Consider the following 19,842-nt stretch of genomic DNA (forward strand, 5'->3'; position numbering starts at 1 on the left):
CTCTGAAGTTAAAATGCAACTTAATGTGGGGGTGCCTGGGTGGCTTAGTTAGTTAAGCATTTGACTTCAGCTCTGGTCATGGCCTCATAGTTCTTGAGCTTGAGCCCCGCCTAGGGCTCTCTGCTGTCAGCGCAGAGCCTGCTTTGGATCCTCTGTCTCCCTCTCTCTGTGCCCCTCCCCCCACTCTCAAAAATAAATAAACATTTGAAAAAATTAACATGGAGTGTTATGCCTGGCAACAAAATACCCAATATAAAATCCATGGTGTACCTTAGAGTTGAAACATTCAGTGGCTGCCCCTGTCTAGGCTGAAATTTATGCTCCCAAAGGGGGTGCCTTTTATCACATGCTCTCTATAGTCTATTAGTCTCCGCACAGACTTTGGGGTGGGAAAAGGCAGTTTCAACTGTATGACTTCCTGGCACTGTGACCTTGAGCTTCCACAGGCCTTTCCTTTCTACATCTGAAAAATGGGTAAGAATAGAATATCCTCGATTGTGTTATAATAGAAATGAGTGATAAGAGCGCTCATTACCTGGAAAGCACCATGCAGATGTAGTGGTTATTTTTATGCGAAATTCTGAGATGATGCTGATGACCCAAGGAGCAACCTCCGCTGCCCCCTGGCGGTGGTGTGTTCTCCTGGGAGCGAGGTTCTAGAAATAAATCCTCTCCGCTTTCATTACTCTCTGAGGAAACGCTTTTCTTTTGATATGCTGAATGTTGTGTGTAGAACTGCATGAGCTCATTACATGAATATGTAGAGAATACTCTAAGCAGGAAATCGTTTATGTATTCTGTGACTGCACTTTCTTGAACATCTCCATTTCTCTGCCCTTGTTAAGCTTAAATGACCTAAATGGCCTCCTTTTATCCATTCCCATCTCCTTGCCCTTAACATCTTAGCAAGCATGAATTTTTGGTGATTACACACTTATGTTGTGTTACATAACACAACAGGGTCCCCTGGCTCCTCTCTAGTTTGCATTATCCTTAAAATTAAAAACTAATAATTTTATTTAAATATAGCTTTTCTAGCTTCTTTTCACTCTTGACCAGAACCAGTTAAAAGTTTTTCCTAACAGCAAAAATCATGCTCATTTTTTATTACATTATTTAAAAGACCTACTCTTTGCCCTGTACTCTCCACTATTATATACATGTTGAATACAATGGTCCTCTCAAAAAACAAATAAAGGAGACACATTCTTAAATGCATATTGAATACTTGATATCAAAGAATCCAAACAGATTATAATGGGTTTCACAAAACTTAAACTTAAAAATCATATGAATTTATAGTTGACATCTCTTTACATTTGATGACCAAAAAAAGTGATAATAAAATATACTGACACTATTGTGAAATAATTCTTTCGCTTGGAAGTTCTTTTGATATCCAGGTTCAACAATAAATTGATGTAGTACGTGGTCTTGGGGTCTGATATTTAATCTTAATCCTAAACTAGATTCTTTGTGGGAAAGAAGACATATGACAGATGACAATTGTGTTCTGTCTATAATTGCACATATGGAGTCTTTTTTCTACTCTTGAAGGATTGCATGGGTTTTTTTTTTTTTTTTTTTGCTGCAAGAAAGGCATCCAAGTATCTTATTATGCTCTTATTATTCCTAGTAATCCAAAATATTTTTCCTTTGCTATTGATTTTTATATGGAACCCTCCCAGATGTTAGGTTGAAGATTTTATTTTAACCTTGCAAACTGACCTTTTCTCTTCAAACACTAAGGATATTGGTTTTAAGTTCTAAAATTACGATGTAATATTAAGATTTGATTTTTATGAATAAATTCTGAGAAAATACAGCTGGTTAAATGAATTTATCTACATGAAGTATAGAGAGCAGTATGCAGCACATAGTAATATACGATTATTAGCTATGTATTTATAATAGCATATAAACATTGTTATAGCTATACATTTGTAATAGGTATATATAGAATACGTTGCTAGAAATCAGTTTAATATATTTTGCTGAAAGAAGTTACACAAGACTAATATAAATCCATACAAATTATTCCCTTAAAAAATTAGTGCAGACAAGACTTTTACGAAAACCTTAAAATACAGAAATTTACTTCCCTATGTATTCAGTCACAATGTACACTTTAAAATCTATGTATACATTCAATTATTTTTTTTTCTAAATTTAAAAACTGACATATTGGCAAGCAACCCTTAAATAAAACAACACTTCTACATAGAGATTACTTTTCAGCATGAAGGAAAGGGCAAGGTTCATCCACTTCCTCAGAGTCTTATGTAGGAACATAAGGAGTCTATATCAGACTATGTGCTATTTCTATTTTTTCTAATGATAATTATATGCTTTAAATCAAGTTTTAATTTAGCTTTTCCTGTTGATAGAAACATACCCTATGACAGAACCCCAAATCCAGGCAGGGTTCAGAGTTAGAGAAACTTACATTTTTTTAATTTCTGATAGAGAGAATTGAAATAGTACAACATGCATTTATTTGTCCCCATATATTATTTAGTATCTCAGAGACAGGAAGAAGATATGAAAAATACATCTGTAGGATCTAGTACCCAAATCCTGAATATATATAAACTAGATTCTATATAATCAATCCTAAGTGTCTGGAAATCTTAACAATTCTGGCAAAACCAAATGTACCACTTTCCACGTTATTTTATTATTTTTTTAATGTTTATTTATTTTTAGAGGGAGAGAGACAGAACATGAGTGGGGGAGGGGCAGAGAGGGAGGCACAGAATCTCGGGACTCGAACCCACGAACTGCGAGACGGTGACCCAAGCGGATGTCAGACCTTTAACTGACTAAGCCACCCAGAAGCCCCATACTTTCCTCATTTTAGATAATTTCTAAAATTTGCATTTTATATTTGAATCTTGCTATATAAATAGCATTTGCAAAGTGTCAAATGCTGGAAACGGCCAGCAAACCCTGTGCTGACTGTTGAAAGATTACTCCACACTTTGCTGAGAGAGTGCTAAGGAGAGCAGAAGGCATGGGGATCAGCTTTTGCAAAGACTCTGCCTCACTTTTACTCTCATTTATTGCAGTGTCAGGCCAATCACAAATCTCACTTGGCTTATTGTGTACAGAGGGCTTATAACATTTCAGGTGGGCAAAAACAAAGGTTGCAAAAAAGGTGAACAATCACAGGAGACTAAATCAGAGATATACAGCAAGGGTCTATGTATCCTACCGTTTCATTAAACTTTGTATGCAATGTATACATAACAGAGTTCCCCAAGGACTGCAGAAACACCTGGGAGGGCCTCCAGGGTAGTAACAAAGCAGTCCTCTTCCTCCTCCTCCAGCATTCCAAGAGATCCAGGCCCCTCCCAAATTTAACTGCAGCCCACCAGAGATCTTGGTGTTACATTTTACCTAGCCAAGCATTGCATGTAATCTTTAATCTCGTCATCCTCAGTAATAACCCCATCAGTCAAATATAAAGCTTTTCAAAGAATTCTGTGCCTCATCTCAGTTGGCAAATGATATGAGAATTCTTGGATTCTGTCTAGATTAATGCTGTCCAGTAAAAATATAATGGGAACCACATATCTTTACAGTATTTTCTAGTAGTCGCATTAAAAACAGTAAAAAGATGGCTCAGTCTGTTAAGTGTCCGACTTCGGCTCAGGTCATGATCCCAGGGTTCCTGAGTTTGAGCCCCACATCGGGCTCTCTGCTGACATCTCGGAGCCTGGAGCCTGCTTCAGATTCTGTGTCTCCCTCTTTCTCTCACTTCCCCTCCCCTGCTCTCTCTGGCTCGCACGCTCTCTCTCTCTCTCTCTCTCTCTCAAAAGTAAAACATTAATTTTTTTTTTAATTTTTTAATTGATGTATTTATTTGGGGGGTGGAGGGGCAGAGAGAAAAGGAGAGAGGTAATGCCAAGCAGGCTCCATCAGCACAGAGCCAAGATGTGGCTCAACCTCACAATTCGTGAGGTCATGATCTGAGCTGAAATCATGAGTCAGAGGCTTAACTTACTGAGCCACCCAGGAGCCCCTCAGTCAATATTTTTTGAGTGAATCCGAGAGCAAGTAAATAGTATCCTTGGTAAATATTCATCAGATGAACACTTACCATATCAAATTTTTTTAATTATACTATTGGCTACTAGATTAATTATATGAAGACCAAACAATTAAAATCCACATGTACTCCTAGGGTATTAAATGCTTGAACAAATTTCCTTTTTTTGGCCTTCTGACCTCATCTATTCATTGGGTCTAATGTGTCTTCTTTCAGGCTTAAACTACTACTTCAGTGTCATTACCTTTCCAAATTTATTTATCTTTAGCTTCACGTCTATTCCTGATTTGCATTTGTATTTCTACATTTTTTTAAATATTTTGGGGAGAGCACAAGCAGAGGAGGGGCAGAGCGAGGGGGACAGAGGAAGTGGGCTCTACACTAACAGGCTGATAGCAGTGAACCTGATGTGGGGCTCAAACTCACAAACCACGAGACCACAACCTGAACCAAAGTCATACACTCAACTGACTGAGCCACCGAGACAGCCCTGCATTTGTATTTCTAAAAACTTAGTGTATATTTTCATTTTGATGTCCCTCACTATTTATACTTTAAAATCAACATTTAGAAACTCAAATTTATTTACCCAACCTCTCACATTGACCTCAAACAGACACTGGCAAAACTTTCTTTTTTTTTATGTTGATTATTTGCTTCACTGATACTCAGATGATCAAGCTAGAAACAATGAAGTCTCCCTTATTTCCTTCCATTTTATATTTCCTTTATGCAATTAACCTTCATGTGCTGCTGGTTTTACCTGATTTTGTCTCATACACATCTCTCCTTTTCCATGCTTTCAAGTCTTTGGTTGGGAGCTTGTTAATGCAAAACCTTCTTATTTGGTTTCCCTGCTTCTAGATATTCAATTCACTCTTTGTATCATTACCATCTTTTACAATTCCAAACAGTTCCCACACCCTTCAAGGAAAATGTTCAGATTTCTTAATATGTCATAAGAGAGTTTAACCTCTAGATCAGAGAGGGATTTTGTAGACAATACTTAATCCTATTACCCAAACTCCTGGGAATCACTTCACACGGCAAACTACATCCACACGAGTGGGTGAACTCTTGCTTGGAATAAGTTAGCTCAAAATGGAGCAGCTTTACTAATCCTTAGAGGCCAGAGGAAATTCCAGGTTTAAAAACGCGATAGAGGCTTTTTGGAGAAAGTGTTACGTTTACACAAGAAACAAACAGCATATAGGCAAAACAGATTAAAGCACACTTGAGGAACCGAAATCACTTATAAATATATTAGATATTTTTAGATACAGTAGTCCCCCCTACTGTTCCAAAACCCCTGGTGGATGCCTGAAACCACGGAGAGTACTGAACCCTATACACAGTATGTTTTTTCCTTTACGTAAGAATGATAGAGTTTAATTTATAAATTAGTCACGAGAGATTAACAACTAATAATAAAATAGAATAACTATGACAATATACTGTAGTAATAGTTATATAAATTTTGCTTTCAAGATATTTGACTATTCTGTACTCACACTTATGATGATGCGAGATGATAAAATGCCTACGAGACGTGACGCGATGATGATGACGTAGCAACTGTGAAGTAGAGCTAGCGTACTATTGACCTTCTGCTGATTCGTCATAAGGAGGCTCATTTGTTTCCCTGCAGCAGTTGGCCTCGGATAACAAACTGCGGAAAGCGCCACCACAGGTAAGGGGGAACTACCGTATATAAAGATGATCCCTGGGTCTTCAAGCTTCCTTCTGGACGGGTGTCAAGTAAGAGAAGAAATGAAAATGTAACTATTATAGTGCATGCATGTCTTTTCTGTCTTAAACAGTAATGCTAGTGATAGAGGAATTCAACATCTCCCATTTCTAATACACTGGCTTGCTTGTGACTAGCATCTTTGAGGAGGCTGTATTCTGAAGCCCAAAGAGATACACATTTATTCACCTGCATCAGGTGAATGGAACAAAAAAAGAAATTACAAGTTCTTTCTTACCTACATCAGTCATTTTGCAGCTTGTGCTTACTTTTTATTTATTTTGAAAGAGAGAACATGCACGTAAGCAGAGGAGGGGCAGAGAGAGAGAGAATCCCAAGCAGACTCTGCACTGCTAGTGCGTAGCCCAACGCAGGGCCCAAACTCATGAACCATGAGATCATGACCTGACCCAAAATCAGCTCAACCGACTGAGCCTCCCAGGAACCCTACAGTTTGTACTTTCAACAGATTAATTTGCTTCTTACGATCTGAAGTAGACTGCAGAACAAATGTTATATCCATATTACGTAACAGGTAACTATGGTCCTAAAGTTGAAGTCATGTGGCTAGGATCACAAAGCTAGCCAAAAATTCATTTACTCATCTTGCCATTTACATATGAGGTGATTATCAAGTCTGAACTTGAAAACCACGGAAGTATTAGTCAGAATTCATTTTAGTAAACATCTTTAAATGGAAAAGCTGTGTCTTGGTCTGGAACCCACGGTCCATTCTTTTTTAGTACCTAGAACAACATTACAAAAGACCACTACAAAAATCAGTTTAATCCCATGTTTTCTCTTTATATTAATATATTCTCATTGTACCTAACTATGTATCTATACCTTCATTCCATCATGAGCCCCTTAAGGATAGTGATTAGGTAATATTCATCTGCCACTCAGGCAGAAAGGGTTCAATAAATATTTATTAAATTAAATATTTGAAATTCATAAGCAGGAAAAATATCCAATGCCTAAATACTATTTACTTTTCTCTTATCACTAATTTCAGCATTATTTTCTCCTCTCTCTGCTTTCTATTTCCTATGAAAACCTAATGGTGACTGAGCAGTGAGATTTCCTTTATTATTAGCTATGAAGCTTGTCTCTTTTAATTTTTTTTAATGTTTACGTATTTTTGAGAGAGAAAGAGAGAGAGAAAGACAGAGTGTGAACAGGGGAGGGGCAGAGAGAGACACACACACAGAATCAGAAGCAGGCTCCAGGCTCCCAGCACATAGCCAGATGGAGGGCTCAAACTCACAAACTGTGAGACTGTGACCTGAGCTGAAGTCTGACACCCAACCGGCTGAGCCACCCAGGCGCCCCTGAACCTTGTCTCTTTAAATTCAAAGTTGGCAAACACAATCTGAAGACACTGTGATAATATTTCTTTCAGAAATGTGAGAAATATTCAGAGCAAGAAGTTCACATATTCAGAGCTCTTGATTCTGGCCAATAGATACTCATTTGGTTGAGTAAAAAAGCCTGGAAGAATTACAGAGGGTACCAGAAAAAAACACAAATAGCATATACGTAATAAGAAAATACTCTCTTTTCTGCATCTGTGAGCCCTAGACTAAGAATAAAAGATAAGCAGTACTATTTTGTAATATAATCCTAAGAAGGAACACTTAAAAAATCTCTGTAAACATCAAAATGAATTTATGTTGTTGGAAAGTGTTATTTTCAAAATGAAACGAGTGTGCAGTGTTGCTTTTCCTATTTTTAATGAATTAAGAAAGATGTCCTCCCTTCCCCCTTAACCGTTATCATTCCTTTCATCCAGGCTAAGTCAAGTATTATTTACTGATGCAAGCCAGTCACCACCTTTAAGCAGATCTCAGACTATTTCAAAATGTAGAATCAAAAACTTAAACAAGTGTCCATTTCACTGTTTTGCCTCTATTACGTGAACCGTGGTGTCAATAGCATTTTAATCTTTAACCATCAGGTCTTCATTTTATTTATTTTTTTAAATTTATTAAAACGGAGTCGGTGATTGCTAAGATGCTTTCTATCTTCGCCGCTGTAGGTATTATTCCTTGTGTTGCTCGTTTTCTGTCCCAGTGCTTTTGACACTGCTGGCCGCGTTCCAGCGTCTGGGGACAGGGTGTGGGCATTTGCTCCTGAGGTCCTGTGCCACCTCACTTTTGCGGAAAGGGACAAGTCACGCTTAGAACGTGAGATTGCAACGGTGATCCCTTCAAGTTCCGGGCCTAGGAAGGCCAGCGCCAACCTCGCTGCGCCTTCCCCTTCAACCCCGAGGCTCCAATTTCAAGCCTGAAATTGACAGGGCGGGGGCGCCCGGAAGGGCGGCTGGGTCACGTGGCAGGTCAGGTGACCGCTCGGCGCGCCCCTCTTGCCTGATCGCGCGCGTTCTGGGCACTCGGCGCCCCTCCGCACGTGGCGTGCCCGCAGCTGCCCTCGCTCGTCCGGGACCCCGCAGCCCGCAGCCATGGCACCCGGCCAGCTCGGTGAGCCCCTCGCGCGCCCTCGCGGAGCCACGCCCTCCGCGTCCCTTCCCCGCGGCGTCCTCAGCTCACAATGGCGGCGCCGGGCTGCGCGCCGTGACTGCAGGCTCGTGGTCCGTTCGCTGTAGCGCGGCTGGCAGGTGTCTGACCCGGGGGAGGCTCCGGGTTAGGCCCGACCAGTGTGGGCCACGTGATGGCCTTGAGTTTCGTGACCGTCCTCCCAGCCGATCCCCCCACTCCCCAAGGCCTGGAAGGACTTCGTGTAATGTATTGCGAGTAGTGAGGGGAGATGTCTTCTGTTTCAGCCTTATTTAGTGTCTCTGACAAAACGGGCCTCGTGGAATTTGCCAGAAACCTAACTTCTGTTGGTTTGAATTTGATCGCTTCTGGAGGAACTGCAAAAGCTCTCAGGGATGCAGGTCTGGCAGTCAGGTAAGGCACAGCTTAGTTTTTAAGGTAAGTCCAATCTGAGGAACGGAGTGTGATCCCGTTGACCAGAAAGGAATGCACTCCCAGCACAGAGACTGAAAGAAGTCATTTACTCCTTCCAGCAGCGTTGGGAGGTTGGCACACTACTTACACACTTTGCAGAAGAGGAAAGTGAGGCTCCGATTTAGTAACTTGTGCTCAAGTTTACAGAGCACCGTGAGGAGTTAAGGGTTGAAGCCCCAGGAGACCCCATTTCAGAGCCCTCTTTCTTAGCCCCTTCCTATAGAAAATTAATTTAGGCAGGCCATTTGTTATTAAAGAAAAACCCAGATTACCTGATTCACGCGATTCACATGATATGTTTGGACTGGCTCTGTAGTGAAACTGTTGACATTGTTAAGATTCAAGTCTTCCTGTGTTCCCTTACCACCTCTTAATGATATGAAGGCACGGATCTTTCATTCATTCCCTTCTTCACAAGCTGTTCCTTACCTGGCTGAGTGATGGGAAGAAGGAATGAATAAAATATAAATCAGCTGCCATTCCTGACCCCAAGGAGCTGGCATTCTGGTGGGAGAGTGGGCAGATAACTACTGAGGGGTAGAAAATGAATAAGGCTGTAGGAAAGCTCTAATAAATGACAGTGACTTTTTTTTTCCTTTAAGTTTATTTATTTTGAGAAAGACAGAGACTGTAAGTGGGGAAGGGGCAGAGAGAGAGGGAAAGGGAGAGTTCCAAGCAGGCTCCACAGTGCCAGCACAGAGCCCAACGGGGGGCTCCAACTTGTGAAACTGTGAGATCATGACCCAAGCCCAAACCAAGAGTCAGATGCTCAACTGACTGAGCCACTCAGGTGCCCCTGGATTACTACCTTTTTCATTGTGTAATCCTGCCTTCTGTAGCCAGCTTTCCTAAATTTGACAAGTTCAGATGGCGAGAATGCTTTATTTTCTTTATTAAATAAATGCTTTCTATTTTCCAAAGTCTTTTTGCATCATCTCTCTGATCTCATAAGAACCCTGTAAGAATCGTGAAAGACAGGCCAGCCTTTTCTGAAGAGCAGCAGGGTGAGAATCCAGTATCTGTTCTTTCTTTTGGAGCATGATGGATGCTGTTGTAGTTGGACCTTTCAAATTAAGCAAGCTCCTCTTCTATAGCCTATTTTTCTCCACCAAACTTTGTATCATGGGACCGTTTCAGACATAATCAAAAGTAGAAAAAGGTAACAAGTCTTCATGTTGCATATCCATTCTTCAGTTTAAATACTTGGCAGCTGTGGAGTCTTGTTTGATCTCTGCCTCTACTCACTTCTTGCTTACCTCCATTATAACTATGTATTTCTTACAAATTGGGAATGTAAATGTATTTCTCTCCCATTAGAGCGTGAGACTGTTCACACTTCATATTATACACACACGCACACACTGTCCTGTAATCCTAACAACTTTTCAGTGTAGGTAGTATTATCCCCATTTAATAAATAAGGAAACTGAGGCACAAAGAAGTTAGGTAACTTGCCCGAGTTCGTAACAGTTAACACAGCTAGTAAAGGGCAGAGCCAAGATTTTATCCCAGGAAGTTAACCTGGAGGTTGAGGTAAACTGATGAGATTTTAATTGGTGACTCTACAGCAGTGGGCATACCGAGACTCTTTGAAGACTGCAGCTGCTGTATGCAAATTCTGGAATACAAAGGAGCAACAAGCTTTTTAATGACCCCACATGGTTTTTCATTCTAAGAATAGATCTGCCTTCTCTGTTCTTAGCAATCATCTTCAGTTGGAGAAACTGGATTTTATTTCCCAAATGCCAGGAAAGGGAATTTTGAATTGGACAACATGTCACCAGTTTTTAGTGTGTGTTGGAACTGTGTGAGTCATTAGTCAAACACCAGTCATCTGCAGATGGCCCTTCATGGGAGACTGTACCCAGGAAATTCTGTATCCTATTGGAATTTGCTGCTTTAGTTTTTTTTAATGTTTATTTTTGAAAGGGGCGGGGAGGGGCAGAGAGAGGGAGACAGGATCTGAAGCAGACTGTGCACCTGCAGCAGTGAGAATGATGTGGGGCTCGAACTCACAAACCCACAAGATCATGACCTAAGCTGAAGTCTGATGCTCAACCAACTGAACCATGCAGGTGCCCAGGAATTTGCTGCTTTAAAATTTTTTTTTTAACTTTTATTTATTTTTGAGACAGAGAGAGACAGAGCATGAACAGGGGAGGGGCAGAGAGAGAGGGAGACACAGAATCTGAAACAGGCTCCAGGCTCTGAGCTGTCAGCACAGAGCCCGACGCAGGGCTCAAACTCACGGACCGCGAGATCATGACCTGAGCCGAAGTCGGACGCTTAACCGACCAAGCCACCCAGGCGCCCCAGGAATTTGCTGCTTTAAAATATTTATTGTTTTTTTATTATAAAGGCAGTGTATGTTGGTTGTAGAAAATTTGAAAAATGTAGAAAATTATAATGAAGGTAATAAATAGTTTATAATCCTGTTTAACAGTTGATATGCTTCCAGTCTTTTTATAAACATCTGTTTAATTTCATAGCTCGTACAGAAGATAGTTTTGCTTCTTGATTTTGTTCACCTAACATATTGTCAGCATTCTTCATGTCATTAAAATTTGCTTGTAAATCAGGCTGGGGAATAGGGGAGTTCATGTCAGTTTGGTGATAATGAATCGATATTTAAACATTGTTTTGCATTTGGCCGGGCCCTTTGTCAAAGTTTGAGATTGTTTTTTCCAGCTTTTTTTTCTGTGTGAAACTTTTAACATTTTACATAGATCTATTAATTCTTTGTTTAATGCTTTGAATGCACACCTTACGTATTTAATTTTAGTAGTTCTGTGATTTTTTTAAATGCTCAAACCTTTGGGGGTACCTGGGTGGCTCAGTCAGTTCAGTGTCTGATTCTTGATTTCGGTTCAGGTCATGATCTCACAGTTCATGGGATCGACCCCCGTGTCAGGCTCTGAACCTGTTTGGGATTCTCTCTTTCCCTCTCTCTCTGCCCACCTCGCTTGCATGTGCATGCTCTCTCAAAATAAATAAATAAACATTTTTTTATTTTTAAATAATCAGACTTTTGATTCATTGGGAATTTATTTTTATGTGTAGTAAACTCGGATTATTCCAATTACGAATATCACTTTACTAAAACACAATGTTTTATTTTCCCACTCATTTGATATGTCATCTTTATGCTTGTTTATTCTTAAAACTGAATTCTTGTTTTTACTTTAGTCTGATTCTGAGATATTTAGGGGATTGTTAGTGCTTTTTTGTATATACTGCTAAATTAGTTTTCAATTGAACGCATGGCTTACAATTCAGTTTCTGAATTCTGAAAATTAAGGCCCTGAAAAATCCCCCCCAAATGAGAACTGTGGACATAATGTTGAAAGATGCTTTGGAATAGCATAAAATGGAAAAATGACAGTTCAGTGGAAACAGCAATATCCTGTTCATCTATTTTCAGAGATGTCTCCGAGCTGACGGGATTTCCTGAAATGTTAGGGGGGCGTGTGAAAACCTTGCATCCTGCAGTCCATGCTGGTAAGTGGTTGGTATCTTCAATTCAAAACAATCAGTGGTCTTCAGGAATATTTTGGTTGACTACTTTATAGAATAAATGAGGAAAAAGGCAGGTGATAAGCCCCCCCAAAAATTACCTGTGAGTCTGTATTGGCTTTGTCACATTTGCTGCTAAAGTTCATACTACGTTAGACACTGTTTAGAATCTAGAATGCTTTATTATGTGATGGATTCACATCGTTTTCCTCTGCTTGCTTTTAGTCCTGATAACTAAAAGTGTTATTTCCTTCTGTAGTTAATGAAAATGTTTCAGTTTCTTGTGTGAAAAGATTTATTACACTCCACACTTAGGATAAAGTATCACAGTGTAACTGACTATCAAAATAATTCTTTTTCAAAGTGCTTTAGTTTTGTTTATTCATCTGAGACCAAGAGTTACGTATTAACCAAAAATGGTAAGAGATAGGTGTATTGCTAATTACAGTTATAGTAAAATTTGGCAGAATAAAATCCTTAAGCTAAGGAGGATCACCAGACAAGCCACTTACTTTTGGGAGCACATACATTAATGGAACTGGCAATGGTTATGTGAAAATTCCTCTTACACTTTGTTGCTTAAGAAAAGGGGGAATAATCGGTGTGCCTGGCTGACTCACTTGGTATAGCATGCAGCTCTTGTTCTCAGGGTTGTGAGTTCAAGCCCCATGTTGGGTATAGAGATGACTTAAAAATGAGAAATCTTAAGAAAAGGGAAAATGAGGAACTTATAACAAAGCTTTTTAAATATGCCCACTAATCTTTCACTATTTTGTTTTCTTTATCAGGCAGTATTAGAGGGTTTAACTTGATTGATGGGACCATATTGGAAAGAAGTACCTTATTATAATGTGTTTTTTTTTTAACTTAATACTTTAACTTTGTTAAATTAGGAATCTTGGCTCGTAATATCCCAGAAGATAATGCTGACATGGCTAGACTTGATTTCGATCTTATCAGGTAAAAATTTTGGAGTTGCAATTTTAATACGTTGAGAATCAAAGATTGTAACCATGACAAACACGGTGCCTCCCTTTTAAGACTAAGGTTAACAATAGGTTTAGTTTTCTGTTCACTCACTGTAAACGTTCATTGAATACCTTCTATGTGACATTGTACATACGTGAGCATTTTTAGTTCTGCCAAGTTTATATTACCAAAATTCACGTTTAAACTAAAACAAAAAGAAAACAACAAAAAGAACTTTTTTTTTAAAGAAATTATGACCTACATTTTGATACATATTAACGGTGTACTTATTTGCATAAAAATATGCACTGTTTCTTTTCAATGTATATAACACCTTTACTCAGATATTTCTATACCATATAATTTCCCAATTTAAAACACAATTTAGGGGCGCCTGGGTGTCTCCATCGGTTGGGCGTCTGACTTCAGCTTAGGTCATGATCTCGAGGTCCGTGAGTTCGAGCCCCGCATTGGGCTATGTGCTGACAGCTCAGAGCCTGGAGCCTGCTTCAGATTCTGTGTCTCCCTCTCTCTCTGCCCCTCCCCTGCTCACACTGTCTCTGTCTCTCTCAAAAATAAAATGTTAAAAAAATTAAAAAAAAAAAAAATATACAATTTAGTGTTATTTAGTAGATTCGGATTTGTACAGCCATCACCACAGTTAAAATTAGAACATATTCATCATCCCCCTCACCCCCAAACCCCCACACCCATTAGCATTCATTCTTCATTTCCCCCCAAATTTCTAACCCTATGTAACCATAAATCTGTTTTCTCTGTCTGAATTTAGCTGTACAGGTATATCATACCAATAGAACCAGATAATGTGGGGTCCTTGGATTTCTTAGCATGTTTTCAAGGTTCATCCATGTTCTAGTATGTCTTAATACTTCATTTTTTTTATTACTAAAAAATAACCTATTGTATAGATATATCCTATTTTATTTATTGTTTTGTCAGTTGATGGGCATTTGGATTCTTTTCACATTTTGTATATTAGGAATGAGGCAGTCATGAGCATTCACGTACAAGTTTTTGTATGGACGTGTGTTTTTACTTCTTTTGGTTATATACCCAGGAGTGGAATTCCTTGGTCATCTGGTAACTGTGTTTAACCCTTCTAGAAGCTGCCATACTGTTTTTCAAGGTGCTGATCATTTTACATTCCCTGTAGGGGATGTTTCTGCACATCCCCACCAACATCTGTTAGCTAGCCTTTTGATTCTAGTGGTTCTGGTGGGTATGATGTGGCATCTCATTGTGATTATTACTGGCCTTTCTTAGTGATGTTGAACATCTTTTCATTTGCTCATTAGCCATTTTGTATAGCCTGTTGCAATCCTTTGCCCATTTTTTAATTGTTTTTAATAACATTATTAAGCTGTAAGAGTTCATTTTGTCCTATTAGGTGGATTGTTTTTTCCTTTCTGTAATGGTGTCCTTTGACTATCACAAAAGCTTTAAATTTTGATGTCCACTTTACTTTTTCTTTTGTTGTCTGTGCTTTTGGTGTTATATTTGAAAAGCAGTGGCATAATCCAAGATAATAAAGATGTAAGAGTTTTCCGTTTTAGCTCTTATGCTTAGGTCTTTGATTTTTTTTTAAGTTATTTTTTACATATGGGTGTGAGTTAGAGGTCCAACTTCATTCTTCTGTATGTGGCTGTCCAATTGTCCCAGCATCGTTTGTTGAAAAGACTTCTTTCAGAACCCCATTGAATGGTCTTGGACACTTGGCCTATATCTCTGTCATTAAGCCAGCACCACATCATTAGTTTTATCTTTGTGGCAAGTTTTGAAATTGAGAAGTGTGAGTCCTCCAACTTTGTTGGTCTTTTTCAAGATCATTTTGGACATTCAGGGTTTCTTGCATTTCCACATGAATTTTGGGGTCAGCTTGCCCATTTCTGCAAAAACCAGAGTTGGAGTTTCATAAGGATTGTATTGAATCTGTATATCAATTTGGGAGATGTTGCCATCTGAATATTGAGGCATAAACTGGGGTGGCTTTTCATTTGTTTAGATTCTTTAATTTTTTCAACAATGTGTACTCTTTAGCACACACGTCTTATGCCTTTGTTAAACATTCTTAAATAGTTTTTGTTTTTGTTTTTGATTGTACTGTTAGTAAAATTGTTTTCTTAGTTTCACTTTCGAGTTTTCATTGCTGATGTGTGTATAGTTCAGTTAATTGTATGTCCTACAGCCTTGCTGAATTCAGAGATAATAGTTTTTGTGTGCATGTATGTGAAATACCTTGATTTTCTATATACAAGATAGTGTCATCTGCTGATAGAGATACCTTTACCTCTTCCTTTCCAATCTTGATGCTTTTTATTTAATTTTCTTTGTTAATTGACCTGGCTAGAACCTCTAATACGATTTTGAATAGTGGGGGTGAGAGTGGACATCCTTGTGTTGTTCTTGATCTTAGGAGAAAGCATTCAGCCTTTTGCCTTTAAATATGATGTTAGCTATGGGTTTTAGGGTTTTTCTTTACTACCTTTTATCATGTTAAACAAGTTCTTTTCTATTTGTTGAGTGTTTTTATCATGAGTGGATGTTCAGAATACTTTTTGTGCATCTGTTGAGGTAGGTGGGTTTTTGTCCTTTGTCTTATTGACATGGGCTATTACATTAACTGGTTTTTAGATAGCAAACCAACCTTACGATCCTGGGGTAAACCATACTTTGCTGCCATGTGTGCTTCTTTCTATATTTTGTTGGATTCAGTTTGCTAGGTTTTTGTTGAGGAATTTTTTGTTTTTATCAGTTTTTACCAGTTGTGCTTATTTCACTGTGTGTGAACCTGCCCACAGAGCCCCTCACGTTGCAGGCCCAGGCACAGAACTCTACTCCACTGGTTAATTTTAGATTAGTTTTGTATCTTAAATTATTCTTTTGGCCTTACTGTTGCTGCTGTTGTATATGATCTCTCTGAAGACAAAACAAATAAATACTTCACTCTTAGAATGGTCTATCGTTTTTCATCATTATACCTAACCCGTTGGAAATAGAGTCTAAAATTGAATGTCGAAGGTAATAGTGATTGTATTCCAAAATGAGGATGTTATCTATAGCCTTGTATTTTGCATTTCTGCTAAAATTTAACCAAATTTTTTAATGACTGGATCATATCATAGGAGCTAAGTGTACCTGGACAGCAACATTGCAAAATGATTTAGGGGAAATATGTTTTGAGAGTACCTGCTGACCGAAGCCACTTATATTTACCTATGTTCTGCAACAGTGGGAGCTCCTGATGTCTCAACATACTTTTTAGAATTCTAAAATGCCAGGCTTATATTTTACATCTTTAGACTCTTTGGTCTTGTTAAAACTACTGACTGACTTACATGTAAACCCCATAAAGTTTGTGTTTCTAATGGCAGCTAAATCCTTTTTTTTTGGCTTAGGGTTGTCGTCTGTAATCTGTATCCCTTTGTGAAGACAGTGGCTTCTCCAGATGTAACTGTTGAACAGGCTGTTGAGCAGATTGATATTGGTAAGTTAGAAAAAACATATTTGAAGACTGACGGGGGGATTATTATATCTTATTTATTTATTTTTGGACTATTTACATTTTTTAATTTTTACTTTTTGCTTTTTTTTATTTATTATTTTTTAGAGAGGGAGAGGCAGGTGTGGGGGTTGGAGGGCAGAGAGAGAATCTTAAACATGCTCCACGCTTGTGGAGCCTAACGGGCTCGATCGCGTGTCTCTGGGATCATGACCTGAGCCAAAATCAAGAATCGGATGCTCAACTGACTGAGCCACCCAGGTGCTCACTGGCTGTTTACATTTTAAAAGATACTTTGTTTTGATGTTCACTGAAAATCAAAAAATTGAGAGAGCAGAAAATAGTTACTGCTCCAAGATTGTGTTCTGGGATGACCATAATTCATCTATATTTTCTAAGCTCTTTCTTTATATAGAAATACCTCTGGGGTACATTTTCCTTATTTTTTTAAGGCAAAAATTAAGGTAGAAATACGTATACAGTGACTTTATTTAAAGGAGGCTAAAGTCATGGAAATACAAATTGTCTTGTTCTTCTAAGGTGGAGTAACCCTCCTGAGAGCAGCAGCCAAAAACCACGCTCGAGTAACAGTAGTATGTGAACCTGAGGACTATGTGGCCGTTTGCACAGAGATGCAGAACTCCGACAGTAAAGACACCTCCTTGGAGACTAGACGCCAGTTAGCCTTGAAGGTGGGGATGCACTTTTATCGAGCAAAGTGTTTGCCAAACCAAATGGTGTTCAGTTTTTAAAGACCATGTCACTCATCAGGCCTCTGCTTGGAGCTGAAATCCTTTTCCTGTAAGTGAAGAGAACCAAGCATTTCAGAGGTATAATGTCAAAAAGTTGAAAGACACTTGAAAAGAGAATGATTTGTTGTGTTCTTTAGTGATAGTGGGTGTCTTTCTTGCACAGACATGTGTGGGAAGGAGTGTGGTTTGCTCTGTGCTACCTGAAACCCTCTCGCCCCAACTTTGGTAAATGCTGCTGGTATTTCACAAAACTTACCCTTTTTGTAGGCTTTCACTCATACAGCACAATATGATGAAGCGATTTCAGATTACTTCAGGAAACAGTATAGTAAAGGAATATCTCAGATGCCCTTGAGGTATGGAATGAATCCTCACCAAACTCCTGCCCAGTTATACACGCTGAAGCCCAAGCTTCCCATCACAGGTAAAGGATGTGTGTTAGGTGGCATAGTTTGCTGTGTGTGGGTGTGTGTGTCTTTCTCTGTATTATATCTGTTGTGGTTGACATTGAAAAGGTAAATGAAATTACATCATGCCTTTTAAAGCCACTGGAAGTCTGAGGTGCTAGGTGTTCTCATGAACAAAATCTGTTGAGACAGTCATGGGTTCTGGAGAGAGGTCAGGTTGGAGATGGAGTTTGAAATGTCCTTGGCATATAGATGATTTTGAAGATGTGGGACAGGATGGATGGATTTCCTAGAAGAGGTCAAGATGTGGAGGGACCAGCTGAGGAACACAAGGCTAGAAGACCGGCAGGGCTCCAGCTGGTTTGGAGTGCTGCTAAGAACAGGAAAGTGACTGTTTGATCCCGGAAAAATTTCATGAAGCAACTTCCTTGGAATGATGGTTCTGGAAGCCCAGTTGAAGTTGGCCGAGATAGGAATGTGAGGTTAGGAGATAACAATAATAAAGATAGTTCTTTGAACAGGAAAATCAGTTAGGACTTCCATGGGTTTGTAGAATTAAAAGAGGCTTTTCACTTTTTTGTCCTGTTTTATTCTTGAGGTGGGCATTAGAACACGTGCTACTGTCTGGTCGGGGACGGGGTGGGGCGGGTTGCATGCGTGCAGAGGGCAGGGGAGAGAGTTGTGTGTGTGAAGGCCTTGGGTAGGAGTGCTGGCCTCGGGTGACCACAAGGACAGCTCTCTTCATACACTGGGAAAGCAGGGCGAGAGCACGCTTGTTGGTACATGGGGTGGCAGGAAAATGCGGGTACTCCTGTCTGCTTCTCCTTTCCCTTGTTACCAGCAGAGAGAGAGGAGCAGGGAGCAGGGTGGGAGATTTGAGGAGAATTTCAAATACTCCTTTCTTTCCCCTTCCCATTCACTGGATCCAGTCCTATTTTTACCCTACTTCAGATACATTTGGAATCTCTTCTAACACTGTGCCAGCCCCCTCAGTCACCCCAAAAGTCTCCAGACTGCAACAATCTAATTTCTCTCTGTTTTGTCTTTTCTACTCATGGCAGAATAATCTTAACCATGTAAATCAGGTGACGTTACACCCAATTTGAGACCATGCATTGGCTTTCCTTCCCACTTGAATGCCTGTGCAGGTAACAAACCCTGTTATCTGACTGCTCTTCCGTGGCAACCCTCCCCTACCCCATGCTCCTCAGCGCCTTGTTTCCATTTGGTCCACAGGCACAGTGTCTGCGGCCTTTGCTCTGGTCTTCGAGGTCTTTTTTGCCATTCAGATAATCACCTTAAAGTCACCTCCTCAAAGTTTTCTCTGATCACCCAGACTGAAGTAGCTGCCCATCACACTTTTCTGACAACACGACTTGGTTGCATATACAGTAAAACCTTGGTTTGCGAGCATAATTCATTCTGGAAACATGTTTGTAATCCAAAGCACTTGTATATCAAAGTGAATTTCCCCATGAGAAATAATAGAAACTTAGACGATTTCTTCCCCAACTGAAAAATACTCATATAAAAATGATTACAGTAATGTAATATGATACAAAATAATAAAGAAAATACAAAATACAAAGAAAAATAAATTAACCTGTACTTTGAAAACCTTCATTGCTCATGTGAAGGAGACGAGAGAGGAGGCTTATTGTGTAGGACGACTTTGACTATCACTAAGGGAATTACTGCTGTCTATTGGCTCAGTGGCATCTTCTTTTTATGCAACTTGAACAAGGCACCTATGTAATGATACTTGGTTTTGCCTCCTTTTGAGGATTTCATGGAAAGTTGACATTGCATTGTCCTTAAGCAGATTCATCGCTCACACTGCTGCGGCTTTATTTGGGTGGTGCTTTTCTACAAAATTTTGCACTGTTTTCCACATTTTACATATCTCCCTAATCT

The 19,842-nt window shown here is 39.4% G+C and overlaps 1 protein-coding gene across 2 annotated transcripts in view; it reads left to right on the forward strand.

The window, feature by feature from the left end:
- The first annotated feature begins 5,680 nt into the window (after positions 1–5,680).
- Positions 5,681–19,842, forward strand: part of ATIC (5-aminoimidazole-4-carboxamide ribonucleotide formyltransferase/IMP cyclohydrolase) — a 30,404-nt gene continuing 16,242 nt past the window's right edge. Inside the window, exons 1-7 of one of the 2 annotated variants that reach the window (XM_042993771.1) lie at positions 5,681–5,741; positions 8,581–8,707; positions 12,189–12,265; positions 13,174–13,240; positions 16,666–16,754; positions 17,310–17,461; positions 17,789–17,945. In XM_042993771.1, the coding sequence (XP_042849705.1) occupies positions 12,220–12,265; positions 13,174–13,240; positions 16,666–16,754; positions 17,310–17,461; positions 17,789–17,945 (511 nt within the window). In that variant the 5' untranslated portion in view covers positions 5,681–5,741; positions 8,581–8,707; positions 12,189–12,219. Of the gene's footprint in view, positions 5,742–8,198; positions 8,279–8,580; positions 8,708–12,188; positions 12,266–13,173; positions 13,241–16,665; positions 16,755–17,309; positions 17,462–17,788; positions 17,946–19,842 lie in introns of those variants that run through there. The other variant, NM_001290592.1, reaches the window with a different exon arrangement.

The sequence above is a fragment of the Panthera tigris genome, chromosome C1 (genome assembly GCF_018350195.1).
Source record: "Panthera tigris isolate Pti1 chromosome C1, P.tigris_Pti1_mat1.1, whole genome shotgun sequence".
NCBI classification, from domain to species: domain Eukaryota; kingdom Metazoa; phylum Chordata; class Mammalia; order Carnivora; family Felidae; genus Panthera; species Panthera tigris.